The 21,462-nt window shown below is 41.6% G+C and overlaps 1 protein-coding gene across 1 annotated transcript; it reads right to left on the bottom strand.

Moving 5' to 3' along the window:
• Positions 1-1,952: 1,952 nt before the first annotated feature.
• Positions 1,953-20,877, bottom strand: mybphb (myosin binding protein Hb). The gene is made up of 12 exons (XM_035796192.2): positions 20,527-20,877; positions 17,077-17,214; positions 15,951-16,118; positions 13,952-14,040; positions 13,522-13,717; positions 11,953-12,092; positions 11,517-11,676; positions 8,469-8,605; positions 3,802-3,994; positions 3,169-3,228; positions 2,369-2,409; positions 1,953-2,249 (listed from the first exon to the last, which is right to left on the bottom strand). Exons 1-10 carry the CDS (start codon positions 20,816-20,818, stop codon positions 3,194-3,196), a joined length of 1,548 nt encoding a protein of 515 aa, XP_035652085.1. The 5' UTR covers positions 20,819-20,877; the 3' UTR covers positions 1,953-2,249; positions 2,369-2,409; positions 3,169-3,193.
• Between the last annotated feature and the right edge of the window lie 585 nt (positions 20,878-21,462).

Consider the following 21,462-nt stretch of genomic DNA (forward strand, 5'->3'; position numbering starts at 1 on the left):
GCTATTTGACCAAGAAGGAGAGTTATGGAGTGCTGCATCAGATGACCTGGCCTCCACAATCACCCAACCTAAACTCAATTGAGATGGTTTGGGATGAGTTGGACCACAGAGGAGAAGCAGCCAACAAGTGCTCAGCATATGTGGGAACTCCTTCAAGAAAAAGAAAAAAAGCATTCCCCATGAGAGAATGAGAGAATGCCAAGAGTGGGCAAAGCTGTCATCAAGGCAATGGGTGGCTACTTTGAAGAATCTAAAATATATATTTTTTAAATTACTCCATGATTCCATATTCATAGTTTTGATTCATAGTTGATTCATAGTCATTATTCTACAATGTAGAAATAGTAAAAATAAAGAAAAGCCCTTGACTAGGAGTGTCCAAACGTTGACTGGTACTGTATATTGGGGATACAACCATCCCAGCTCTACAGATTTTGCTACAAAGAGACAAAATTAATCATGTTTTGGTACTGCGCATACATTTGTTTTTGGTGGCAGGTTCAGGAATGGTTGAAGAAATGCAACATTTACCTCAAGCTAACTCTGCAAAAAGCACTGCAGGCTGATTAAAAAATGAATTGTCAATCGATCAATAATGTGATAAATGTTTATCTGTAATTTACAAACTATGTGAATAGAAAGGTTCAGAACTTTTGTCAAACATCACAGTTGCAAGATATATGGGAAATAGAAATCGAAACTGGTTGGTGTTCAGAGATAAATGGGAGTGGTTGGTGTGGAGCTGAAGGGTGGGAAAAAATACTAAAAACAAGATAACTCATGTAAAATATACTGTCTGTAATGTGTATACGGTATGTATAAACTGGAAGTGGAAGCCTAAGTGTTATTCATTCGTTTTCTCCTATTAGGGGAGGGATGTTAGGGTTAGGGGAAAAATAAGGAAAATGCATTAAAAATATATATTTAACATGAAATATATGGGGGATTGGAAAGGACGCAGATAATTACACTGATAAAGCCACAATCTGCAATATTAAAGTTAATCTACTCCCTACATTTATTATTTTTAATGGTTTTATACGTCATTTCAACCCAGATAGTCAATGTTTTTTTCATCCAACTTTTAACCTTAAAAACATGGTGACTTCACTTTAGTCGACAATTCAACCATACGTATATCAAAACTAGATGTTGCACTGACTTCTGTGCACTGTGGGTTCACTGTAATAGAAATAGCCTCTACCCTTGTCATTTCCAAGTAAGGACACTAGAGGGAGCTGTTGTTGAGTGGTTCTCTTGTACCAACCATGCCTTCAGACACTGGTCACCTCTCTCTCCAACTCTCTTAAAGACATAATGTCATCCTGCAACCATATCCAAATGCTTCATATTGTCATCACTGGCAACAATCTACATATCTCTGGCAACACAGCCTCTTATCACTATGCCAATAACTCCATGACTGTGTGAGGATGAAACAGTTACATAGCCCGCTGGAGGGCCAGTCATACTGTTGCTACACTTGTACCTTTTTGTGTGTGAGCCAAAGTGCCCAAGTGTGGACACGCTCTTCTGCCTCTTGATTTAGCAGGGGTGTTGTTGCCCTGTTTTTTTCAGTTCTGTATTCTTCTTGGCTGGATTCATAAGAGAGTAATCGAGTGCCAGGACAGTGTGTAGACTGATACCTGATCCGCTTGGATTCAACCCATAAAATGCCACTGTAATATCAGATCATATCATGTGATAAACAAGTTAAAGAGTGACTACTGTGTACTGCACATACACATACGGTATATTATACAAATACATGACAAAATCCTCGTAAGGAAATAATCTGCTGGCCTTGCCATAACTTTTCCTCTTCCACAATAAGTACAGAATGTTTTCGATCGACCCATTGTCATTTTTACTTCAGCTTAGAGAAGGTTTATTCAATTGTAGGTTTATTCAACAAAAGAAAGGCATTAAATCAAAATATTGTAACACATTCCGAGGTTTTACATCTTTAATCTCCAATCAGTAACAATCGATTTGCTCTATATAATGGAGACCTATTCAGAATTACAATGTGACAGACAGTTGTTGACATCTGAGTTGGTTGTGGACATGGATATGAACTCTATACCAGAGAGTACTAAGGAAGAAAAATAAATAAAGGCAACAAAAAGAAAATCTTCATAAATATAGGAAAGGGTAGGATACAGCGGTTGTAGACATGAACCATTTCATTGTTTGTTCTCTCCAGTCAGTCATATGTACATGTTTTTTTTCCAGCATCCAGAACCATCCTATAGAAAAACAAATGGCATATATAACTTTAAAACTCACCGAAAGTTATTCAGTGTCTCGACATATTTCACATCAAAAGAGAGAAAGTACAGTTCAGAGCTTATAAAGACCACCTCACCTTTTTGTAAAGGCCTCATTCCACTTGCTTCTAATTTGGGACTGTAACAGATGTAAAGGACAGGTGTCAATTCACATGCCATATTTAGCCAACTGCGGTGGTTAGAACTGCAGTAGCAGGTCTACAAAATGTATATTCCAACATAAAAAAAAAAAAAAAATGCAGCCAGTTTAATATATATATATATATATTTTTGCAAGTGAACAGAGCTGATTGAATCTCCACGGGGGATACTCAACACCTTGGTGGGTGAAAAGCTGCTTGCAATGCTGAGGATCCTGGTAGTAAATTGCAGTGTCTCGCTGGTCCCTAATGGGCCCGCTAGTCAAGGAGTCAAGGAGATTATGCCGTCCCCCAACTGAGTGCAACTCCACTGTATATGGAGCCATTACAGGGCTATTTTATGAGCAGCAGATAGAACTAGCACTCAGACCCTTGCAATTGCAGAGGCCACCTTCCACCTCCCACTTTAGGGCTCACCATGTAAGGCCAGCCTTGGAGAATATGTACGTCACACCAGGACTCAAATAGACTTTTGGTACATATTAAAATAAATGTTGGTGCAACATTTTAGGTGATAATATGGGTACATATAAACTCTCTCTCCAATAAGACCAAAGTCAAAGCAGATGAAAGGCCGAGATGGATATTTCTTTCTTTTAATAAAGATATTAAACAAGTATATTTTGAAACAAAGTGGCCTTTTATTTATTGATTCAGTCAACTTCTGAATTCGGGCCTTGTAAATTGAAGCCCATTTCCCACATGAAACCTTATTCATGCCAATAAGAGTGACTGACCTGTATGCATGTGCATTTACTGTTCCTACTCGTCTTTGTCAGTGTCTGCTTGCAAAGGCTCTGTTGAGGTAAATATAAGTCATTTAGTGATCATGAACAAATGGCAATATTTCCATACAGCCTGATTTCAAATACGGCAAATATCGAGTGTCTAAATTTGCATGGATAATGAATAATATATAACACCACTAAAAGTAGAAATACATTTGATTACAAAAGCATGGTCTGTGTTATAGATGAACTCGCTTCATAGTTTGCGAGACTTCTTCCTCGGGTAAAACCATGTATGAGAAAGCACTTTCCCACTGGGTACAGACATCAATTCAACTTTTATCCCACGTTGATTTCATGTAATTTTATTGAAATGGCGTGGAGACAACGTTGATTTAAGCCGAGTGTGCCCAGGGTGTTTGAAATTAAGTTACTTTTACATTTGATAATTTAGTCATTTAGCAGAAGCTCTTATCCAGAGAGACTTACAGTTAGTTACTTAAGTTGAGCCAACCACATACCACAGTCACACAGTCATAGTAAGTCCAATTTTCTCAACAAAGAAGTTATCCTACTAGAAGAGACAGTACTAGCAGGAAAAGACAAGTGAAAGCAATTTATTTTTTCACCACAACAACTTACTTTTGACCTCCAGCTTGCAGCCGGTGTCGACCTTCCCCAGTGTATTCTCGGCTCTGCAGACATACTCACCACCGTCGTATGGGCCAGGCTTACGGATCTCCAGGGTGCAGATGCCCCCTGTGCTGATCATCCTGTACTTGGGGTTGTCCATGTTGTTGAGAATCATCTTGTTTTTCATCCACATGATCTTAGGCTGCAATGACATATGTGATTTATACGTTTCATATCAACTGTTTATTTCAGCTTTCGTGTACACGGAGCATGTGTTACTATGCACGATACTAAAATCCTACAATGATCAGCGCATCGCAAAGGGGACATACACTACATGGCTCGTCGAACATCACATTCCAAAATCATGGCCATTAATATGGTGTTTGTACCCCCTTTGCTGCTACAACAGCAGTTTGTACCCCCTGTGCTGCTCCACTCTTCTGGGAAGGCTTTTCACTAGTTGTTGGAACATTGCTGCAGGGACTTGCTTCCATTCAGCCACAAGAATACCATTCAGCATTACCAAGGTCAGGCACTGATGTTGGGAAATTAGGCCTGGCTCGCAGTCGGCATTCCAATTCATCCCAAAGGTGTTCGATGAGGTTGAAGTGGGGGCTCTGTGCACGCCAGTCAAGTTCTTCCACACCGATCTCGACAAACCATTTCTGTATGGACCTTGCTTGGGCATGGGGGCATTGTCATGCTGAAACAGGAAAGGGCCTTCCCCAAATTGTTGCCACTACTTTGGAAGCACATATTCATCTAGAATCTCATTGTATACTGTAGCGTTAAGATTTTAATTCACTGGAACTAAGGGGCCTAGCTCGATCCATGAAAAACAGCCCCAGACCATTATTCCTCCTCCGCCAAACTTTACAGTTGTCACTATGCATTGGGGCAAGTAGCGTTGTCCTGGCATCCGTCAAACCCAGATTCTTCCGTCGGACTGCTAGATGGTGAAGCGTGATTCATCACTCCAGAGAACGCGTTTCCACTGCTTTCCACTGCTCCAGAGTCCAATGGCGGCGAGCTTTACACCACTCCAGCCGAAGCTTGGCATTGCGCAAGGTGATCTAACGCGTCGATCACACCGACAGCGTCATTTTCGTTTTGATACACCATTTCCAAGGAAACTCTACGTTTGCCTTGCAGCATTGCATTGCAGAGGCTCTTGCAGTGCGTTCGGTGTGGTGCATACGTTGGATTTATCGAATGTATGCATCAAATGTTGAACTTTTTGATGCATACATAGCCAGATGATGCTGCATACTATTTTGCACAACAACGCTGTCGGTGTGTTCGAAGCGTTAGGCTTGTGTGCGGTTGCTTGGCCATGGAAACCAATTTTATGAAGCTCCCAACGAACAGTTCTTGTGCTGACGTAGCTTCCAGAGGCAGTTTGGAAATTAAGCCCTTTCTTTTGACGGTAACATACAGTTGAAGTCAAGTTTACATACACCTTAGCCAAATACATTTCAACTCAGTTTTTCACAAATCCTGACATTTAATCCTAGTAAACATTCCCTATCTTAGGTCAGTTTGGCTCACCACTTTATTTTAAGAATGTGAAATGTCAGAGTAATAGTAGAGAGAATGATTTATTTCAGCTTTTATTTCTGTCATCACATTCCCAGTGGGTCAGAAGTTTACACCCACTCAATTAGTATTTGGTAGCATTGCCTTTAAATTGATTAACTTGGGTCAAACATTTTGGGTAGTCTTCCACAAGCTTCCCACAATAAGTTGGGTGAATATTGGCCCATTTCTCCTGACAGAGCTTGTGTAACTGAGTCAGGGTCGTAGGCCTCCTTGCTCGCACACACTTTTTCAGTTCTGCCCACAAATGTTCTATAGGATTGAGGTCAGGGCTTTCACTCCAATACCTTGACTTTGTTGTCCTTAAGCCATTTTGCCACAATTTTGGAAGAATGCTTGGGGTCATTGTCCATTTGGAAGACCCATTTGCGACCAAGCTTTAACTTCCTGACTGATGTCTTGAGATGTTGCTTCAAGATTTCCAGATAATTTTCCTCCTCTTGAAGCCATCTATTTTTTGAAGTGCAACAGTACCTCCTGCAGCAAAGCATCCCCACAGCATGATGCTGTCACCCCTGTGCTTCAAGGTTGGGATGGTGTTCTTCGGCTTGCAAGCCTCCCCCTTTTCCTCCAAACATAACGATGGTCATTATGGCCTAACAGTTGTATATTTGTTTCATCAGACCAGAGGACATTTCTCCAAAAAGTACGATCTTTGTCCCCATATGCAGTTGCAAACCGTAGTCTGTCTTTTTTATGGCGGTTTTGGAGCAGTGGCTTTTCCTTGCTGAGCGGCCTTTCAGGTTATGTCGATATAGGACTTGTTTTACTGTGGATAAAGATACTTTTGTACCCGTTTCCTCCAGCATCTTCACAAGGTCCTTTCTGTTGTTCTTTACACTTTTCGCACCAAAGTACGTTCATCTCTAGGAGACAGAACGCATCTCCTTCCTGAGTGGTACGATGGCTGCGAGGTCCCATGGTGTTTATACTTGCGGACTATTGTTTGTACAGATGAAAGTGGTACCTTCAGGCATTTGGAAAATGCTCCCAAGGATGAATCAGACATGGAGGTCTACCATTTCTTTTTTCTGAGGTCTTGGCTGATATCTTTTGATTTTTCCATGTCAAGCAAAGAGGCACTGATTTTGAAGGTAGGCTTTGAAATTCATCCACAGGTACACCTACAATTTGCAAATTATGTCAATTAGCCTATCAGAAGCTTCTGAAGCCATGACATCATATTCTGGAATTTTCAAGTCAATTTAGTGTATGTAAACTTCTAACCCACTGGAATTGTGATACGGTGAATTATAAATTAAATAATCTGTCTGTAAACAATTGTTGGAAAAATTACTTGTGCCATGCACAAAGTAGATGTCCTAACTGACTTGCCAAAACTATAGTTTGTTAACAAGAAATGTGTAAACTACTGACCCACTGGAATTGTGATACGGTGAATTATAAATTCAATAATCTGTCTGTAAACCATTGTTGGAAAAATGACTTGTGTCATGCACAAAATAAATATTGCTACTGCAACATCATTTCAACCCCACATGTGAATCTGCAATTCCACAAGTGAAAGATTTTCATGTGAAACGAAAAATGTGATTTTCACAAGGGAATGTTTTCACATGCGAAAATGCAATTCTACATTTCAAAGTGAGATTTTTTTTCAAATGTGAAATTTGCAGTTTTATATGTTAACTTTCACATGTGAAACTGCAATTCACGGTGAAAACATGTTGTTCTCCTCAAATGTGAAAAGGTGGTGTTAATTAACATGTGAAGTCTAAATGTAATATTTAAATTTAAACTCAACATATGAAATTGCAAATTTGACTTGTTCTTTCGTAAGGGTCAGTGTAAAGGCCCCCCATGATCCCCTCAGGGTAGGAATGTAACACATCTGACCCCTCCACCCCCTCCTCTCTGCCACACACCCACTACAGCCCAGTCGGCTAGGAGTCCAAGGTTCCACTCAGAGGGAGACTATCATAACCTAACCCTATACGGAGCTGCATGTTCAACTCCTGAGTGACACAGCGGTCTAAGGCACTGCATCCCAGTGCTAGAGGCGTCACTACAGACCCTGGTTTGATTCCAGGCTGTATCACAACCGGGCGTGATTGGGAGACCCATAGGGCGGTGCACAATTGGCCCAGCGTCGTTAGGGTTTGGCCGGGGTAGGCCTTCATTGTAAGTACTTTGTTCTTAACTGCCTTGCCTGGTTAAATGAAGGTTAAATAAAAAATGCTGCTCTGCTGTGGCGACTGGCAACCCAGTGGATCTAGTGGGAGGGAAGGGGACAGGCTGAGCTGGAGGCTCAGACATCAATCAATAAATAGTTTTTTATAAAGCCGTTCTTACATCAGCAGTTGTCACAAAGTGCTTATACAGATACCCAGCCTAAAATATGCAGGAGGCTAACAAAGAGACTAAAAAACCCTCCTTCCATAGACTGTGTGTGTCTGTGTCTGTGTGTGCACATCAGGTAACTGATGCAAACAGTAGAATCAGATTTAAAACAGTTAAAAATACACCTTATGGAACAGTGGAGACACACACACACGTTTACACATTCACATAAGACATGCACTCTACACACACGTTTACACATTCACATAAGACATGCACTCTACACACACGTTTACACATTCACATAAGACATGCACTCTACACACACGTTTACACAGTCACATAAGACATGCACTCTACACACACGTTTACACATTCACATAAGACATGCACTCTACACACACGTTTACACATTCACATAAGACATGCACTCTACACACACGTTTACACATTCACATAAGACATGCACTCTACACACACGTTTACACATTCACATAAGACATGCACTCTACACACACGTACACATGGATTTTGTATTGTATTTATGTGGTAGTAAAGTAGTGGCCTGAGTTCACACACTTAATGTGCTGTGAAAAGTGTTAATGTAATATTTTAAATAATATATAACTGCCTTAATGTTGCTGGACCCCAGGAGGAGAAGCTGCTGCCTTGGCTAATGGGTATCCTTAACAAATGCAGTTCTGCTAGCCTAGCCGCCAGGTGTCCATTTCATTAACAACCTACAGTTACAACCTCATGAACAACCTAAGTTTTACCTTGGGGCATCCCCTCACAGAGCACAGCAGCTTGGTGCTGTAGCCAACAGTGGTGGACCTGTCGTTCAGAACAGTGGTGAACTTGGGAGCCTCGGTGAAGTCATGCTCCACGAACGGGGTAGGTTTGTAGTCAATAACTGAAAAATAATGAGACAAGCATGGATTAGGTTCTAAATGGGGGCAAACTACAAGAAGACTTTATTGTTCCACTCGTTCTAACATTCTCTAACGTTGTGGGGGACCCGTTTAAAAAACCATGTCAAATAGCTGTTTTCACATGAAACTGTATTTTCACATGATTACTTTTAGAGTTCACAAGTTAACACCACCTTTCAGATGTGGGAAGAAAAACATTTTCACATCACATGTGAATTGCAGTTGCATATGTGACATTTGCTGTTTCACGTTATAAATATGTCATGTGAAAATCGGATATGCAGTTTCACGTGAAGAACTTTGAAAAGCTCACATTCAAATGTAGAATTTCGAGTTCACATCAAAAAAATCACATGAAAATTGAATTAGAATTTTCACATTTAAAAAACAATTATGTGAAAATCTAACTTTCACATGTGGAGTGAAATAGTGTTTATTCTCCTCACATGTGAAAAAAGTGGGGTAACATGTTGCAGTAGAAATGTTTCCACATATGGAATTGCTCATTATTTAATGGCATTCTGTGAATAATCATTCAAGTGTGTTAAACGGTATAATTTCTTATTCTTGAGCCATCAATTCAGAGTGTTGAAACTGCAAGCACACGCCTCTCTCCTTCATATGTTGATCACTGATCGTTGGAAGAAGCTCAGTGAAAAGAACTGAGAAACTAGGGCTCCGTGTCTCCTTATTTATCCTTTTTAACATGTCAAAATTAGCACTGTCGAAGTTAATCAGTTAACCAAAGTCATTAACTGAAATCCTTTTTGTGCTCAATTTTCTTATTGCAATGTCTGAAAGCGTTTAAAATACACTGAAAACATCCCAAATACATGAGTCTATATAGCTAAAATCAGCAATACGATGTCAAAACAAGTTGACTTTAAGGTTAAACTAAGTTTGTTAAACAATTTACCTGATTTTGCTAACCGTTACTTTGGATAAAATCAGAACAGCAATGTTCATGTACTGCTATATGTATAAACAAAAATCTAAAATGACAACTCAACTTGAGCAAACTATGAATCACAGCAAATCCTGTGATAAACTCGGTTACAGTTTTTTCTTATTGTTGATACCCATGGTTGACAAAATGTGAAAAGCGGACATGAGTCGGTCATGGTTGCTAATGGCCACGTGATGAGGTAGCCCCGCCTACGACTTCTAAATAGTGTTGGCCCTCATGGTCAAATGGTAAAGACATTTGGGATCTCCCGTTGGACACCTGGGTTCTAATCCTGCCAGTTATAAAAGCATACATGTGAAACTTATATAATCACATGTGAAATGTTGAGAAACAGGGAAATGTGCCTTGAGTCATGTGAAAATCCATTTTAAACTTCACATGTCTGAAAACAATGTGTCTGCTTTTCCCACATTATTATTATTATTATTATTATTATTATTATTATTATTTTTTACATATGATTTGTTCACGTGACAAATTCACGTGAAACGTCACGCGTGTCCGAAAACCATGTATCTGACTCATGTAAATGGCATGTAAAAATATATATACACAGTACCAGTCAAGTTTGGACACACCTACTCATTCCAGAGTTGTTACTATTTGCTACATTGTAGAATAATAGTGAAGATATAAAAACTACGAAATAACACATATGGAATCATGTTGTAACCAAAACAGTGTTGAAGAAATCAAGCCACCTTTTGCCTTGATGACAGCTCTGAACACTCTTGGCATTCTCTCAACTAGCATTCTCTCAACTAGCATTCTCTCAACTAGCATTCTCTCAACCAGCTTCATGAGGTACCTGCAACGCATTTCAATTAACAGGTGTGCCTTGTTAATTTGCGGAATTTCTTTCCTTCTAAATACATTTGAGCCAATCAGTTGTGTTGTGAGAAGGTATACAGAAGATAGACCTATTGGTAAAATACCATCTGATGGCAAGAACAGCTCAAATAAGCAAAGAGAAATGACAGTCCATCATTACTTTAAGACATGGTCAGTCAATCTGGAAAATTTCAAGAACTTTTCAAATTTCTTCAAGGGCTGTCGCAAAAAAAACATCAAGCGCTATGATGAAACTGTCTCTCATGAGGACTGCCACAGGAAAGGAAGACTACGAGAAACACGAGCAATGGACATTAGACCAGTGGAAATATGTCCTTTTGTCTGATGAGTCCAAATGAGAGATTTTTGGTTCCAACCGCCGTGTCTTTGTGAGATGCATAGAGGAGGTGTGATGGTGCTTTGCTGGTGTCCCTGTCAGTGATTAATTTAGAATTCAAGGCACACTTAACGAGCATGGCTACCACAGCATTCTGCAGCAATACGCCTTACCGTCTTGGTTTGCACTTAGTGGGACTATCATTTGTTTCAACAGGACTATGACCCAAAACACACCACCAGGCTGTGTAAGGGTTAATTGACCAAGGAGAGTGATGGAGTGCTGCATCAGATGACCTGTCCTCCACAATCACCCAACCGTAATGCAATTGAGATGGTTTGGGATGAGTTGGACCACAGAGGAGAAGCAGCCAACAAGTGCTCAGCATATGTGGGAACTCCGTCAAGACTGTTGGAAAATAATTCCCCATGAAGGTGGTTGAGAGAATGCGAAGAGTGTGCACAACTGTCACCAAGGCAAAGAGTGGCTACTTTGAAGAAGCTAAAATATATTTGGATTTGTTTAACACTTTTTTTGGTTAGTATACGACTCGATATGTGTTACTTCGTAGTTTTGATGTCTTCACTATTATTCTACAATGTAGAAAATAGTCAAAATAAAGAAAATCCCTTGAATTAGTTTGACTGGTGCGTGTATGTATATATATAAATAAATGTTCTTTTCACGTGTGATTTTCTCATGTTTCTTTTTTTTGTAAGGGACTCTTTTTTTAAGGGTGGTGTGGAGAGTGTCTCACCCTCCTTCACAATGGTGGCTTCTCCCTTGGTCACGGCACATTCCTCACTGAGTCCGCACTTGTTCTCTGCAAAGATCCTGAAGGTGTAGGTGTTGCCCATAATGAGGTCTGAGATGGTGGCGTTTAGTCTGGTGTAGTGCTCCAAAATGTTGAACCAGTCCTGGGCAAGAGACCATATGAGTATTAATAACATTTCAATGGCCATTTCAATGGCCTGTTATTACACGTTGCATTTTCTTTTGGAAGACAATTTTTTGGTGTAAAGTATACTGAGATGTACTTTTAAATAACATTTTGGGGGATTGTATTTGATTACAGGGAATATATTTGCTGCTGAATCAATGGGAATTGTGTAGACGAGAGGGCTACAGAAGTTGTGAATGACTCAGTATGTCATTCACTATTACATTGTATGGTAAGCAAGAGGGTTTCTCACCCCGGTCTTCTTGTCAGCTTTCTGGACAGTGTAGCCTGTGATCTCTGTGTTACCATTATCTTTGGGTACGGTCCACTCCAAAGCAACGTTGAATCCCCAGACATCCACAATCTTAATGCTGGCTGGTGGCCCGGGCAACTCTGTGGGAGAGCAAGCACCGAGACACATGGTTCAATATGGGTTGCATCATTAGTATCAGTAGACTCACAAAAAACTTGATCACTCTCCAGATCAGTTAAGATCTGACCAGAAACAACTCCTGGCCCTAGTGATGACCAAAATATACCTACAGTTGAAGTCAGAAGTCTACATACACCTTAGCCAAATACATTTCAACTCAGTTTTTCACAATTCCTGACATTTAATCCTTGTAAATATTCCCTGTTTTAGGATCACCACTTTATTTTAAGAATGTGAAATGTCAGAATAATAGTAGAGAGAACTGATTATGTCAGCTGTTATTTCTTTCATCGCATTCCCAGTGGGTCAGAAGTTTACATACAGTCAATTAGTATTTGCTAGCATTGCCTTTAAATGGTTTAACTTGGGTCAAACATTTCAGGTAGCCTTCCACAAGCTTCCCACAATAAGTTAGGTGAATTGTGGTCCATTCCTCCAGACAGAGCTGGTGTATCTGAGTCAAGTTTGTAGGCCTCCTTTCTCACACATGCTTTTTTCAGTTCTGTCCACAAATGTTCTATAGGATTGAGGTCAGGGCTTGTGATGGCCACTCCAATACCTTGACTTTGTTGTCCTTAAGCCATTTTGCCACAATTTTGGAAGTATGCTTGGGTCCATTTGGAAGACCCATTTGCGACCAAACTTTAACTTCCGGACTGATGTCTTGAGATGTTGCTTCAATATATCCAGATAATTTTCCTTCGTCATGATGCCATCTATTTTGTGAAGTGCACCAGTCCCACCTGCAGCAAAGCATCCCCACAACATGATGCTTCCACACCCGTGCTTCATAACGATGGTCATTATGGCCAAACAGTTCTATTTTTGTTTCATCAGACCAGAGGACATTTCTCCAAAAATACATTTTCCCATTATGCCAAGCAAAGAGGCACTGAGTTTGAAGGTAGGTCTTGAAATACATAAACAGATACACCTCCAATTGACTCAAATGATGTCAATTAGCCATTCAGAAGCTTCTAAAGCCATAACATCATCATCTTCTAGAATTTTCCAAGCTGTTTATAGGCGCAGTTAACTTAGTGTATGTAAACTTCTGACCCACTGGAATTGTGATACAGTGAACTATAAGTGAAATAATATGTCTGTAAACAATTGTTGGAAAAATGACTTGTGTCAATGCACAAAGTTGTATGTGTGTCCACATAACTGAGTATGTGACTAACCTTGTGAAACTGTCCTAACCGACTTGCAAACAATAGTTTGTTAAAAAGAAATTTGTGGAGTGGTTGAAAAATTAGTTTTAATGACTCCAACCTAAGTGTATGTAAACTTCTGACTCCAACTGTATTTTTTGACACGCTAATGCTGTGTCATCATCTGTTTTGGAAATGAAAAGAAGGTTGGATAGTCTAATAGAATTTGACTGACCAATAATCTGGATGATGATAGCAGCTTTGTCCTCAAAGTCGTCCACCTTCACGCACATTTCGTATGAGCCAGAGTCCCCCCTCTCTGTTTGACGGATGAACAGGATGCTGTCTCTGTCAGATGTACGGATGTTGGCCCTCTTGGGGTCGAGGGGCTGTCCATCCTTTAACCAGCTAACCACTGGTTTAGGTTTACCCTAGGAAAGTAAAGAACACAAGGCTCAATCAATTGCCTTAGCTTCCATCTGAATGGACACATGCTACAACATCAAGTCATTTCACATCATTAGTGCCAGGAGTCTTTTCTGACCATGTGAAAAACCTCTAGCCCATAGTTGTAGCCTATAACTAGGGCCCAAATGGTTTTGGTCCTGCTCAGCTCATGTGGTTTAGACACTCCCAGGCCTTCCCATCTCATAATGCAAACTCACAGAGTAGGGGATGACAAGGTTGATCTTCTCGCCGACTTTCTTGACATACCTCTGCCTCAGGAAGCGAGGCAGGCGGACTTTGGGGCGAGCTAAAGGCAGAAAAAAAATGTTTACGAATAATAATAATCAACCTGTTCAAAGAAGTAAAATGACTCTGAAACTGTGACCCACACAATGGATAGGACACTTCAGAGATACTTCAGAGTGAGCAATTGAATATGTATCTGAAAGAATAAAAATCAACCTCCTCAAAACCCACTCTCTGTACCTTCAGCTTTGAGACAGATTCTCCTGCACTCCAGTCATCCAGACCAGATCTAGTTTGGTGGGAACCAAACACCTGCTGAGTCTAGCGGAGTGTCACTCACCAGAGCTCTAAATAGGTCCCATCTGAACTCATGCCATGTCGCAACACATGATGTAGATCTACAGTTACCCCAGCCCACACTGTTAAACAGGCTGCAGTAAGAATCACACTCAACTGTACTGTAGATTCTCCAAGACCATAGGGTTCCCCACAAACACACCATTCACAGCCAACGGCTTACTGTGTTAAAACATGGACAGAATGGTTTACATTTGTAAATAACTCATGTTCATATAATTGCACACCTGCACCCATACAAACCTATGCACTAGTGCTCGAGGCAGAAATATGTGCTGCTATCAGAACATGTATTTAAAGCAAAACAATCAACCAACTGGGGAATGGGCATGGTAGAATTAGGTGTGTTTCTCCGTGGAGTGTCCTGATTTGACGCTCCTTATGCGGCGATCATGTCAAAAGAGAACTGCCTTGTCCCCGTCAGAGTCTGTGGCATGTTTCAAAATAAACACAGGGTCCCTGGTCGTCTCAAAGGACTTAGATGGCATACGAGACGTTAGATCCCTCCCCTGTCCCCACCCCCTCTGTGTAGAGTGGACACTTTGGAATGTCCCCCATCCCCACCCCCCTCGACAGATTGCACTTGTTTCCATCGCTCTTACATGGGTTGGCTTGACACCTCTCCAGCACGCATTCTGACCGGGGAGTCAACTTGATGCCAAACCTTCCGAATTGAATCCGTGTTAATAGCAGACACGTCCCAACTATTTTTCCAAGGATTTGTGGTAAAGTTAGCGGTCGTTCAATTGTGTGGTAAACCAGATGCTTTTATTGGTGGACCAATGGCTAAGTTTGACGGTGGGACTGTGGTACAGGGACTGTGACACTCCGATTGGGGGTCGGCCAGTCCCTGTATAAGTCCTTGGGGTTCAGGTTTCATTACCCTCCACTAAAATTCTCTATTACACATTTGCTGATCCTTGCTTACATAAATAATGTTTTAATCAACTCTCATAAAAAGACAAAAACGTAGGTCTACCAATTACTTTGGTTTTGATAGAACTATTTTACCGTATATTCAGAACATCGGACTCTGGATAAAACACAAAATCCAGGGCCACTGTATACAGTACATTCACTTGCTTCCAGGATGATTGCTGTAAATGAAGATGCTTGACTAACCATTAACGGTTGTCATTGAGGAAAACAAAAAGTAGACAAAGTAAGAAGACACAGGTGAAAACATGCACCCAAAAGGTGTCGGAGGTAGTATATTTATCCTTTTACAAATGGGGAGCTTAGACCGAGGATCTCTACCCCACTCTTGGTGGCAACAATCTGGGAAGGCAACAGTTGCATTATTCTAACGGGCCAGGGATGTGACAACAGCCGTTGGATATCTGAGATTGAAATCAAGCGGAGCCGATTCTCCCTAGCTGTTTCAACGTCAGCTCTTTTAAAAGCCACTTCAACGATAAAGACTGACACCGCCCACCGCAAACAGTTTGGACTTGCTGTTAATTGCCGTACCAATAATACAATACTGTCTACTTGAAGTCCATGGAAAAAAAACCACACATCTGCTGGTTGGAAGAAATGGACCATGGCATGCTTCTGAAGTACAGTAGTTAAGGGCTGTTTGTGAGTGAGGACTATTGCCCAGGCTTTGCTTACCCCCAACCTCCTTGACCAGAACAGGGTCAGCGATGGTAGCAGGAGGGCTGCGGCCACCAGGGTTTACAGCAACCACCCGGATCAGCAGACGGTCGCCGGTAGTCTGGTTCTTGATGACATAACGGCAGGACACGGTCAGATCCTCGTTGGCTACTTTCCAGTCTTCAGCTGTGACAGGAAAGTGAACAAACTTAGTACAATATAGAACTGTGGCAGGAGAGTGATCACAGCGAGGACAATAAGTATCAGCGAATAGCTCAGTTCATGAGTTGTGTCATTTTATTTGACAGGACCTTCAAGGTACACCTTATGATCAGACAATGAGCAGAGAGCAAGGTGAAAGAGGCAGGGACAATTAAGAAACACTGGGAAAGATACAGAGAATCTTCACTTCGTCACTGAGTGAAAATGGAAACTACAGGACACATATTTCAATACGTAATATTTCTAGTGGTGACTGAGAATCAGGGGAAGTACCTGGATGGAAAGGATTGGCATGACTTATCTTCCTATCTGGGCCCAAAAACCATATGTTTAAATTGATGAATGAAGGAGATTCATGAATAAGAATATCATACATTAAAATGTTCATTTTCCGGGTGCATTATTACATTTGCAAGGTGAAATGTGCAGTTGCATTACTATGATTTCTTTTTGACTTGAGTCTGCTACTGACATTAGCAGAAGGTTGTGATCTAAAAGCAGGCACCAGCTAGTCCATGGCACCGCCAGTAATGCCTCTCTCCTTATAGGGAGAGGTTAGGTACAGTATAAATCATCTAGTGACATGCAGGGGAGGGGACAGGTGCAACTGATAGGTCTGACCAGCTCAAATCATATCATTTCAAATGGCAACAGCTTAAAGTGGAACGCAGCCACATCGTATGGTGTTAGGTAAAACAAATCGATAAACATTTTTCTAAGGTTGTGGTTAATTCTCTATTTTACCTTATAAGCATATCAGAAATGTACAACATTCAATGGGACAACATAACATTCAAAGAACTTAGTAGTCAAATAGTAGCCTGGTATCAGATTGATCACGCCCATGACCATAGGAGTTGGCAAGACTGCACAAACAGATCTGGGACAAGATTAGTTAAGGTAGTGGGCTTGAATAACTTACTTCCCTCCTTGGTGATTTCCACAGTGTACCCATCCAGGCCAGAGTCGGCTGGAATGGTCTTTGGAGGCCTCCAGGTGATGGTCACTGAAGTGTCGCTCTTGTCGTCCACTGTCACTTCCAAGGGCTCACTGGTGGGCTCTACAGTTGGGAAACGCAAACACAATTCAGATAACGCATTGTACAACTCGGAAGTGAGATTAAATATTAGCCCTATTAGATTATACATTATCAATCAAAAACAAAGTAATGTGGCTCTATTTAGTTTGGAAATGCTAACACAATTCAGACAATGTACAACTCGAGTTGCAAGAGGAAATAGTTAACCTAATTGGGTTATCATATCAACGGAAACATGGCATTAAAGGCTCCACATTGTTTAGAAATGCAAAAATAATGCAGACATTGTACAACTTGAAACTTGGAGGACACGATACTGGGTTATCATATCAATTATTTTTAAAATGTAATAGGAGAATGTGTGAAGAGCTCCGTAACCGTTTGACCAATCCTTCCTCTGACTGTCGAGTTGGTTTACCTTTGGGTGGGGGGCGGTAGGTGTTTTGGGGGTTCCTCTACGGAGGCTGCGTCGGCAGCAGCGGCTGATGTTAAATGTGCATTTACAGAAAAAGTCAGAGGCAGTAGGTATGAGACCAGTATTCTAGAATCCATTCCAATGCCATCTCTTACTGAACTCCTCTTTCTTCATGCAGTAGAGAGATGAAAACAGTCTTCACCTATTCCATCTGCTAAGGTGCACTAGGTTTTAACTAGGGCCCGGAGTGTTCCCCTGGTCAGGTCACATGGACAGGAAAAACCTTTGAATGGATTATATGTATACCAAACTAACTATACCTTCTCATGATCCCATTTTGGAGTGGATTGGAATTGGACATATTCAGATGTGAAGGTATAATTGATCCATTTCACATAAACAGGGTTTACTCCTTCAGCAGCAGGGGCATATCCCTCTGTGGTTGAGGCACCTGTAGCTGCAGCAGCATCAGCTAGTGTTTAATGTTAGAGATTCATCTAATGAATTAGTTCAAATAACATAAGAGTCCCAGATCTGTTAACTCTTATGATAATGACCAGAGGAGTTGGGAAGACAGACAGCACAAACAGATCAGGGACCATGAAAATAAGGCCATACCTTCCAGGACGGGCAAAATGCCCAATTATCATTGAGATCGTCTAGCTCTTTTTTTCCATTTAACTAGGCAAGTCAGTTAAGAACAAATTCTCATTTACAATGACGGCCTAACCCTAATACTGCCTGGAATCAAACCAGGATCTGTCGTGACACCTCTAGCACTGAGATGCAGTGCCTTAGACCGCTGTGCCACTCGTGAGTTAGTGCTGTTAGCCAAAAATGATTCGCCATCATTCTAAACAGGAAAATCCATATTAAGTGGCCTATGATGAAGTCCCTTGGCTCCTTATGGATTGGTAGTGAGCCTGTTACCATCAGGGTGGGCAACAACCTCAGCATCAGCAGCTGGGGTGCCTTCCTCTGCAGCAGTGGAGGTGGCTGCTATTAATTAAACATTAGCAAGGCGTTTAGAGCAAAAGCTGGCTTTAAACATTTCAAAAGATGTTACAAAATGAAAAGATGTGGCAGAATGTTATGTGGATAGGAAGTACCCGTACACGAGTAGAGATCAAGAACTTACAGTAAAAGAGGTTAAGCCTAGTCAAAACAAACATCTGTTATTCTTGGCTTTACCCTTGGATGGTGCCTCAGCGTAGGCCCAGCAAAGAGTTTATTGCAGACAGATAGAGTCCTTGATTTCATCAGCTGTCCGCAGGTGAAGAAGCCAGACTTGGAGATCCTGGCCTGGCATGGTTACAAGTGGTCTGCAGTTGTGAGGCTGGTTGGGTGTACTGCCATATTCTCTAAAACGATTTTGGAGGTGTCTTATGATAGAGAAAAACATTCAATTCTCTGGCAACAGTTCTGGTGGACATTCCGGCAGTCAGCATGCCAATTGCACGCTCCCTCAAATCTTAAGACATCCGTGGCATTGTGTTGTGTGACAAAACTGCACATTTTTATTGTCCCCCAGCACAAGTTGTGCCTATGTAATAATCATGCTGTTTAATCAGCTTATTGATATTCCACACCTGTCAGGTGTATGGATTATCTTGGCAAAGGAGAAATGCTCACTAACAGGGAGGTAAACACGTGTGCACAAGAAGTGTTTTGTGCGTATGGAAAATTTCGGTGATCTTTTATTGCAGCTCATAAAACATGGGACCAACACTTTATGTTGCATTTTATATTAATTTTGTTCAGTATAGTTTGAAACGTATATGATGTAATGAATGCACTCTGATTCAAGTATGCCTTGTCAGCATTGTGATGCATGAATTACCCTCTGGCTCAGCAGGCGGCTCAACAGGCACCTCAGGTGGGGAAGGAGCCTCTTCAGCAAGAGCAGCTAACGTTAAAGGTTTCGTGATATGGTATGTTAGTTTGCTAGCTGTTGACTGTAGTGGTGTTATTCCTGGATGGATTATTATGTTTGAAGATACACAATGTAAGCTACTTCCTGAACGATTAGAGAGTAGCCTACGGCCAAGCACAATGCTTTATCCAGGGAATCAGGGTGCGCGCAAAGATACACAAAGGATAGAAATTTGATGTCCACTGAATCACCATTAATCAATAGCTCATATACAGTGAGATATCGAGCAGTTGCAATACTTGACTAGGTAGTCAGGCTATCAAGAGCCTTACGCCAGTGGATCCTAAACTGTGGGGACTTTCAAGAGTAAGTTTAAAGACGGACTGAGTTCCACCACCACAAAATTGTTCCCTGATGCAAGGGGGGGGCGGGGGCCTCGAGTTTGAGAACCCCTGCCTTACACAACCACTTGCACAACACATTGTAGGCTTGTCGTCATGGAGCCCACAATGATTCTTCTGCAAAGTCTTCCGTAATGAGTCTTCAGGCCTATCTTAAAAGTAGGGGCTTCAGTGCTTTATCGTTTTCTCTTATGAATCAATCATGGACGAATGTTGCTTATTTTTTTTAACCAAATGATGTGGAAGAACAGACTCTCTCGGAATACACATCACGTGACGGAATATTTTTGCTGGGGTTTTGGCGGTGCGCAATGGGAGTTAGTTACATTTTGGACCAAAAATGGTAAGGCTATTTATAGAAGGCTCTTGGAGAGACCCAGTGGCAAAGGGACCGGCATAAGATCCATGACCTCCATTGAAGTATTGGGTAAATTATAAAGACCCATTAACAAATCATGTCAACGTTTAGTTTTAGCACTCCTGGGAACTTATGAAAATGTTAAGTATGCCCCTTGCGCACCAAACAAACGTCACCATGGCTCATCCATTCAGAGAGGAGATCAATGACATAAATGACAAAGTAGCCCGCGTGTTTCTGCTAAAAGCCCAACCGAGGCTCATTTCATGGAGCGTTATTGCATTACCATTTGGAGGAGGGGGTGTGGGTGCTTTGGGCTGCTCAGGAGCAGGTTCTGCGGGAGCCTTCTCTTCGGTTGGCGCAGCCTCGGCAGGCGCAGCCTCGGCAGGGGCAGCCTCGGCAGGTGCGGCTGCTTCGGCAGGGGCAGCCTCTGCCGGTGGAGCTTCGACCTCGACAGGGGGAGCAACTTCAGCAGGAGCCGCCTCCGCGGGTGCAGGGGCAGGGGCAGGTGCTTCCTCCTTCTTAGGAGCAGGCGCTTTCGGGGATGCCTTCTTGATAGGGGCAGGCTTCGCAGGCATGGTGGCAGTTTCTGCTACTCCCAAAGTCAGTAAGTCCTCAAAGAGTCATCACTTTAGAGGGAGTGGCAGGCTATATAGACAGTGGTCCCAGACTCCACCCCCTAAGGAATTGTCTGTAACAGATACTTGACTGAATCTTGGACCTTATTATAGACCTAGTAGGGACATCCTAACACTTTCATTACCCCGTTGAAGTTGAAATGTTAAAATGGTTAAAGTTACGGTTCAGGGTAGGGACGTACCAAGGATTCCGAATAGCAGTAACTCTAGTAAGAATAGGGACCATTAGGCCCGAGAGGGGGTCCAATCCGGCCCACGGGTGGTTTGTGAAAAATATATCTATATAAATGCTTTATATATATTTTCAAATTCTGTGTGGGAGGGGGTGAACTAAATATATTTACAAAATGACTAAAACCAAATCAAAACTATGTTGAACTGATAATGGACCTACTGTACATCCATACAGTTTCTTGACTGTTTCCAGCTAGCTAATAATCACTGAAATGAAAGCTAGACAGTCATGGAGTATTATATATTCCAAAAACCATAGAGAACTAATTTTCGCAAATTTTGACGGCAAGGAAATATAACCACTTTTCAGTGTGGCCCTTCGGACCTTGATGAAGAACGAATGCTGCCCC

Source organism: Oncorhynchus keta, chromosome 21 (genome assembly GCF_023373465.1).
Source record: "Oncorhynchus keta strain PuntledgeMale-10-30-2019 chromosome 21, Oket_V2, whole genome shotgun sequence".
Lineage (NCBI taxonomy): Eukaryota > Metazoa > Chordata > Actinopteri > Salmoniformes > Salmonidae > Oncorhynchus > Oncorhynchus keta.

What these genes read in the sequence shown, in the direction of transcription:
- mybphb (XM_035796192.2), bottom strand. Translation starts at nt 20,818, where the DNA reads ATGCCTGCGAAGCCTGCCCCTATCAAGAAGGCATCCCCGAAAGCGCCT. An exon ending in CACACCCCCTCCTCCAAATG is followed by an intron (nt 17,215 to 20,526) that starts GTAATGCAATAA and finishes TCCCAACTGTAG; the next exon opens with AGCCCACCAGTGAGCCCTTG. An exon ending in CTGCAAGCTGGAGGTCAAAA is followed by an intron (nt 3,229 to 3,801) that starts GTAAGTTGTTGT and finishes TTACCTCAACAG; the next exon opens with AGCCTTTGCAAGCAGACACT.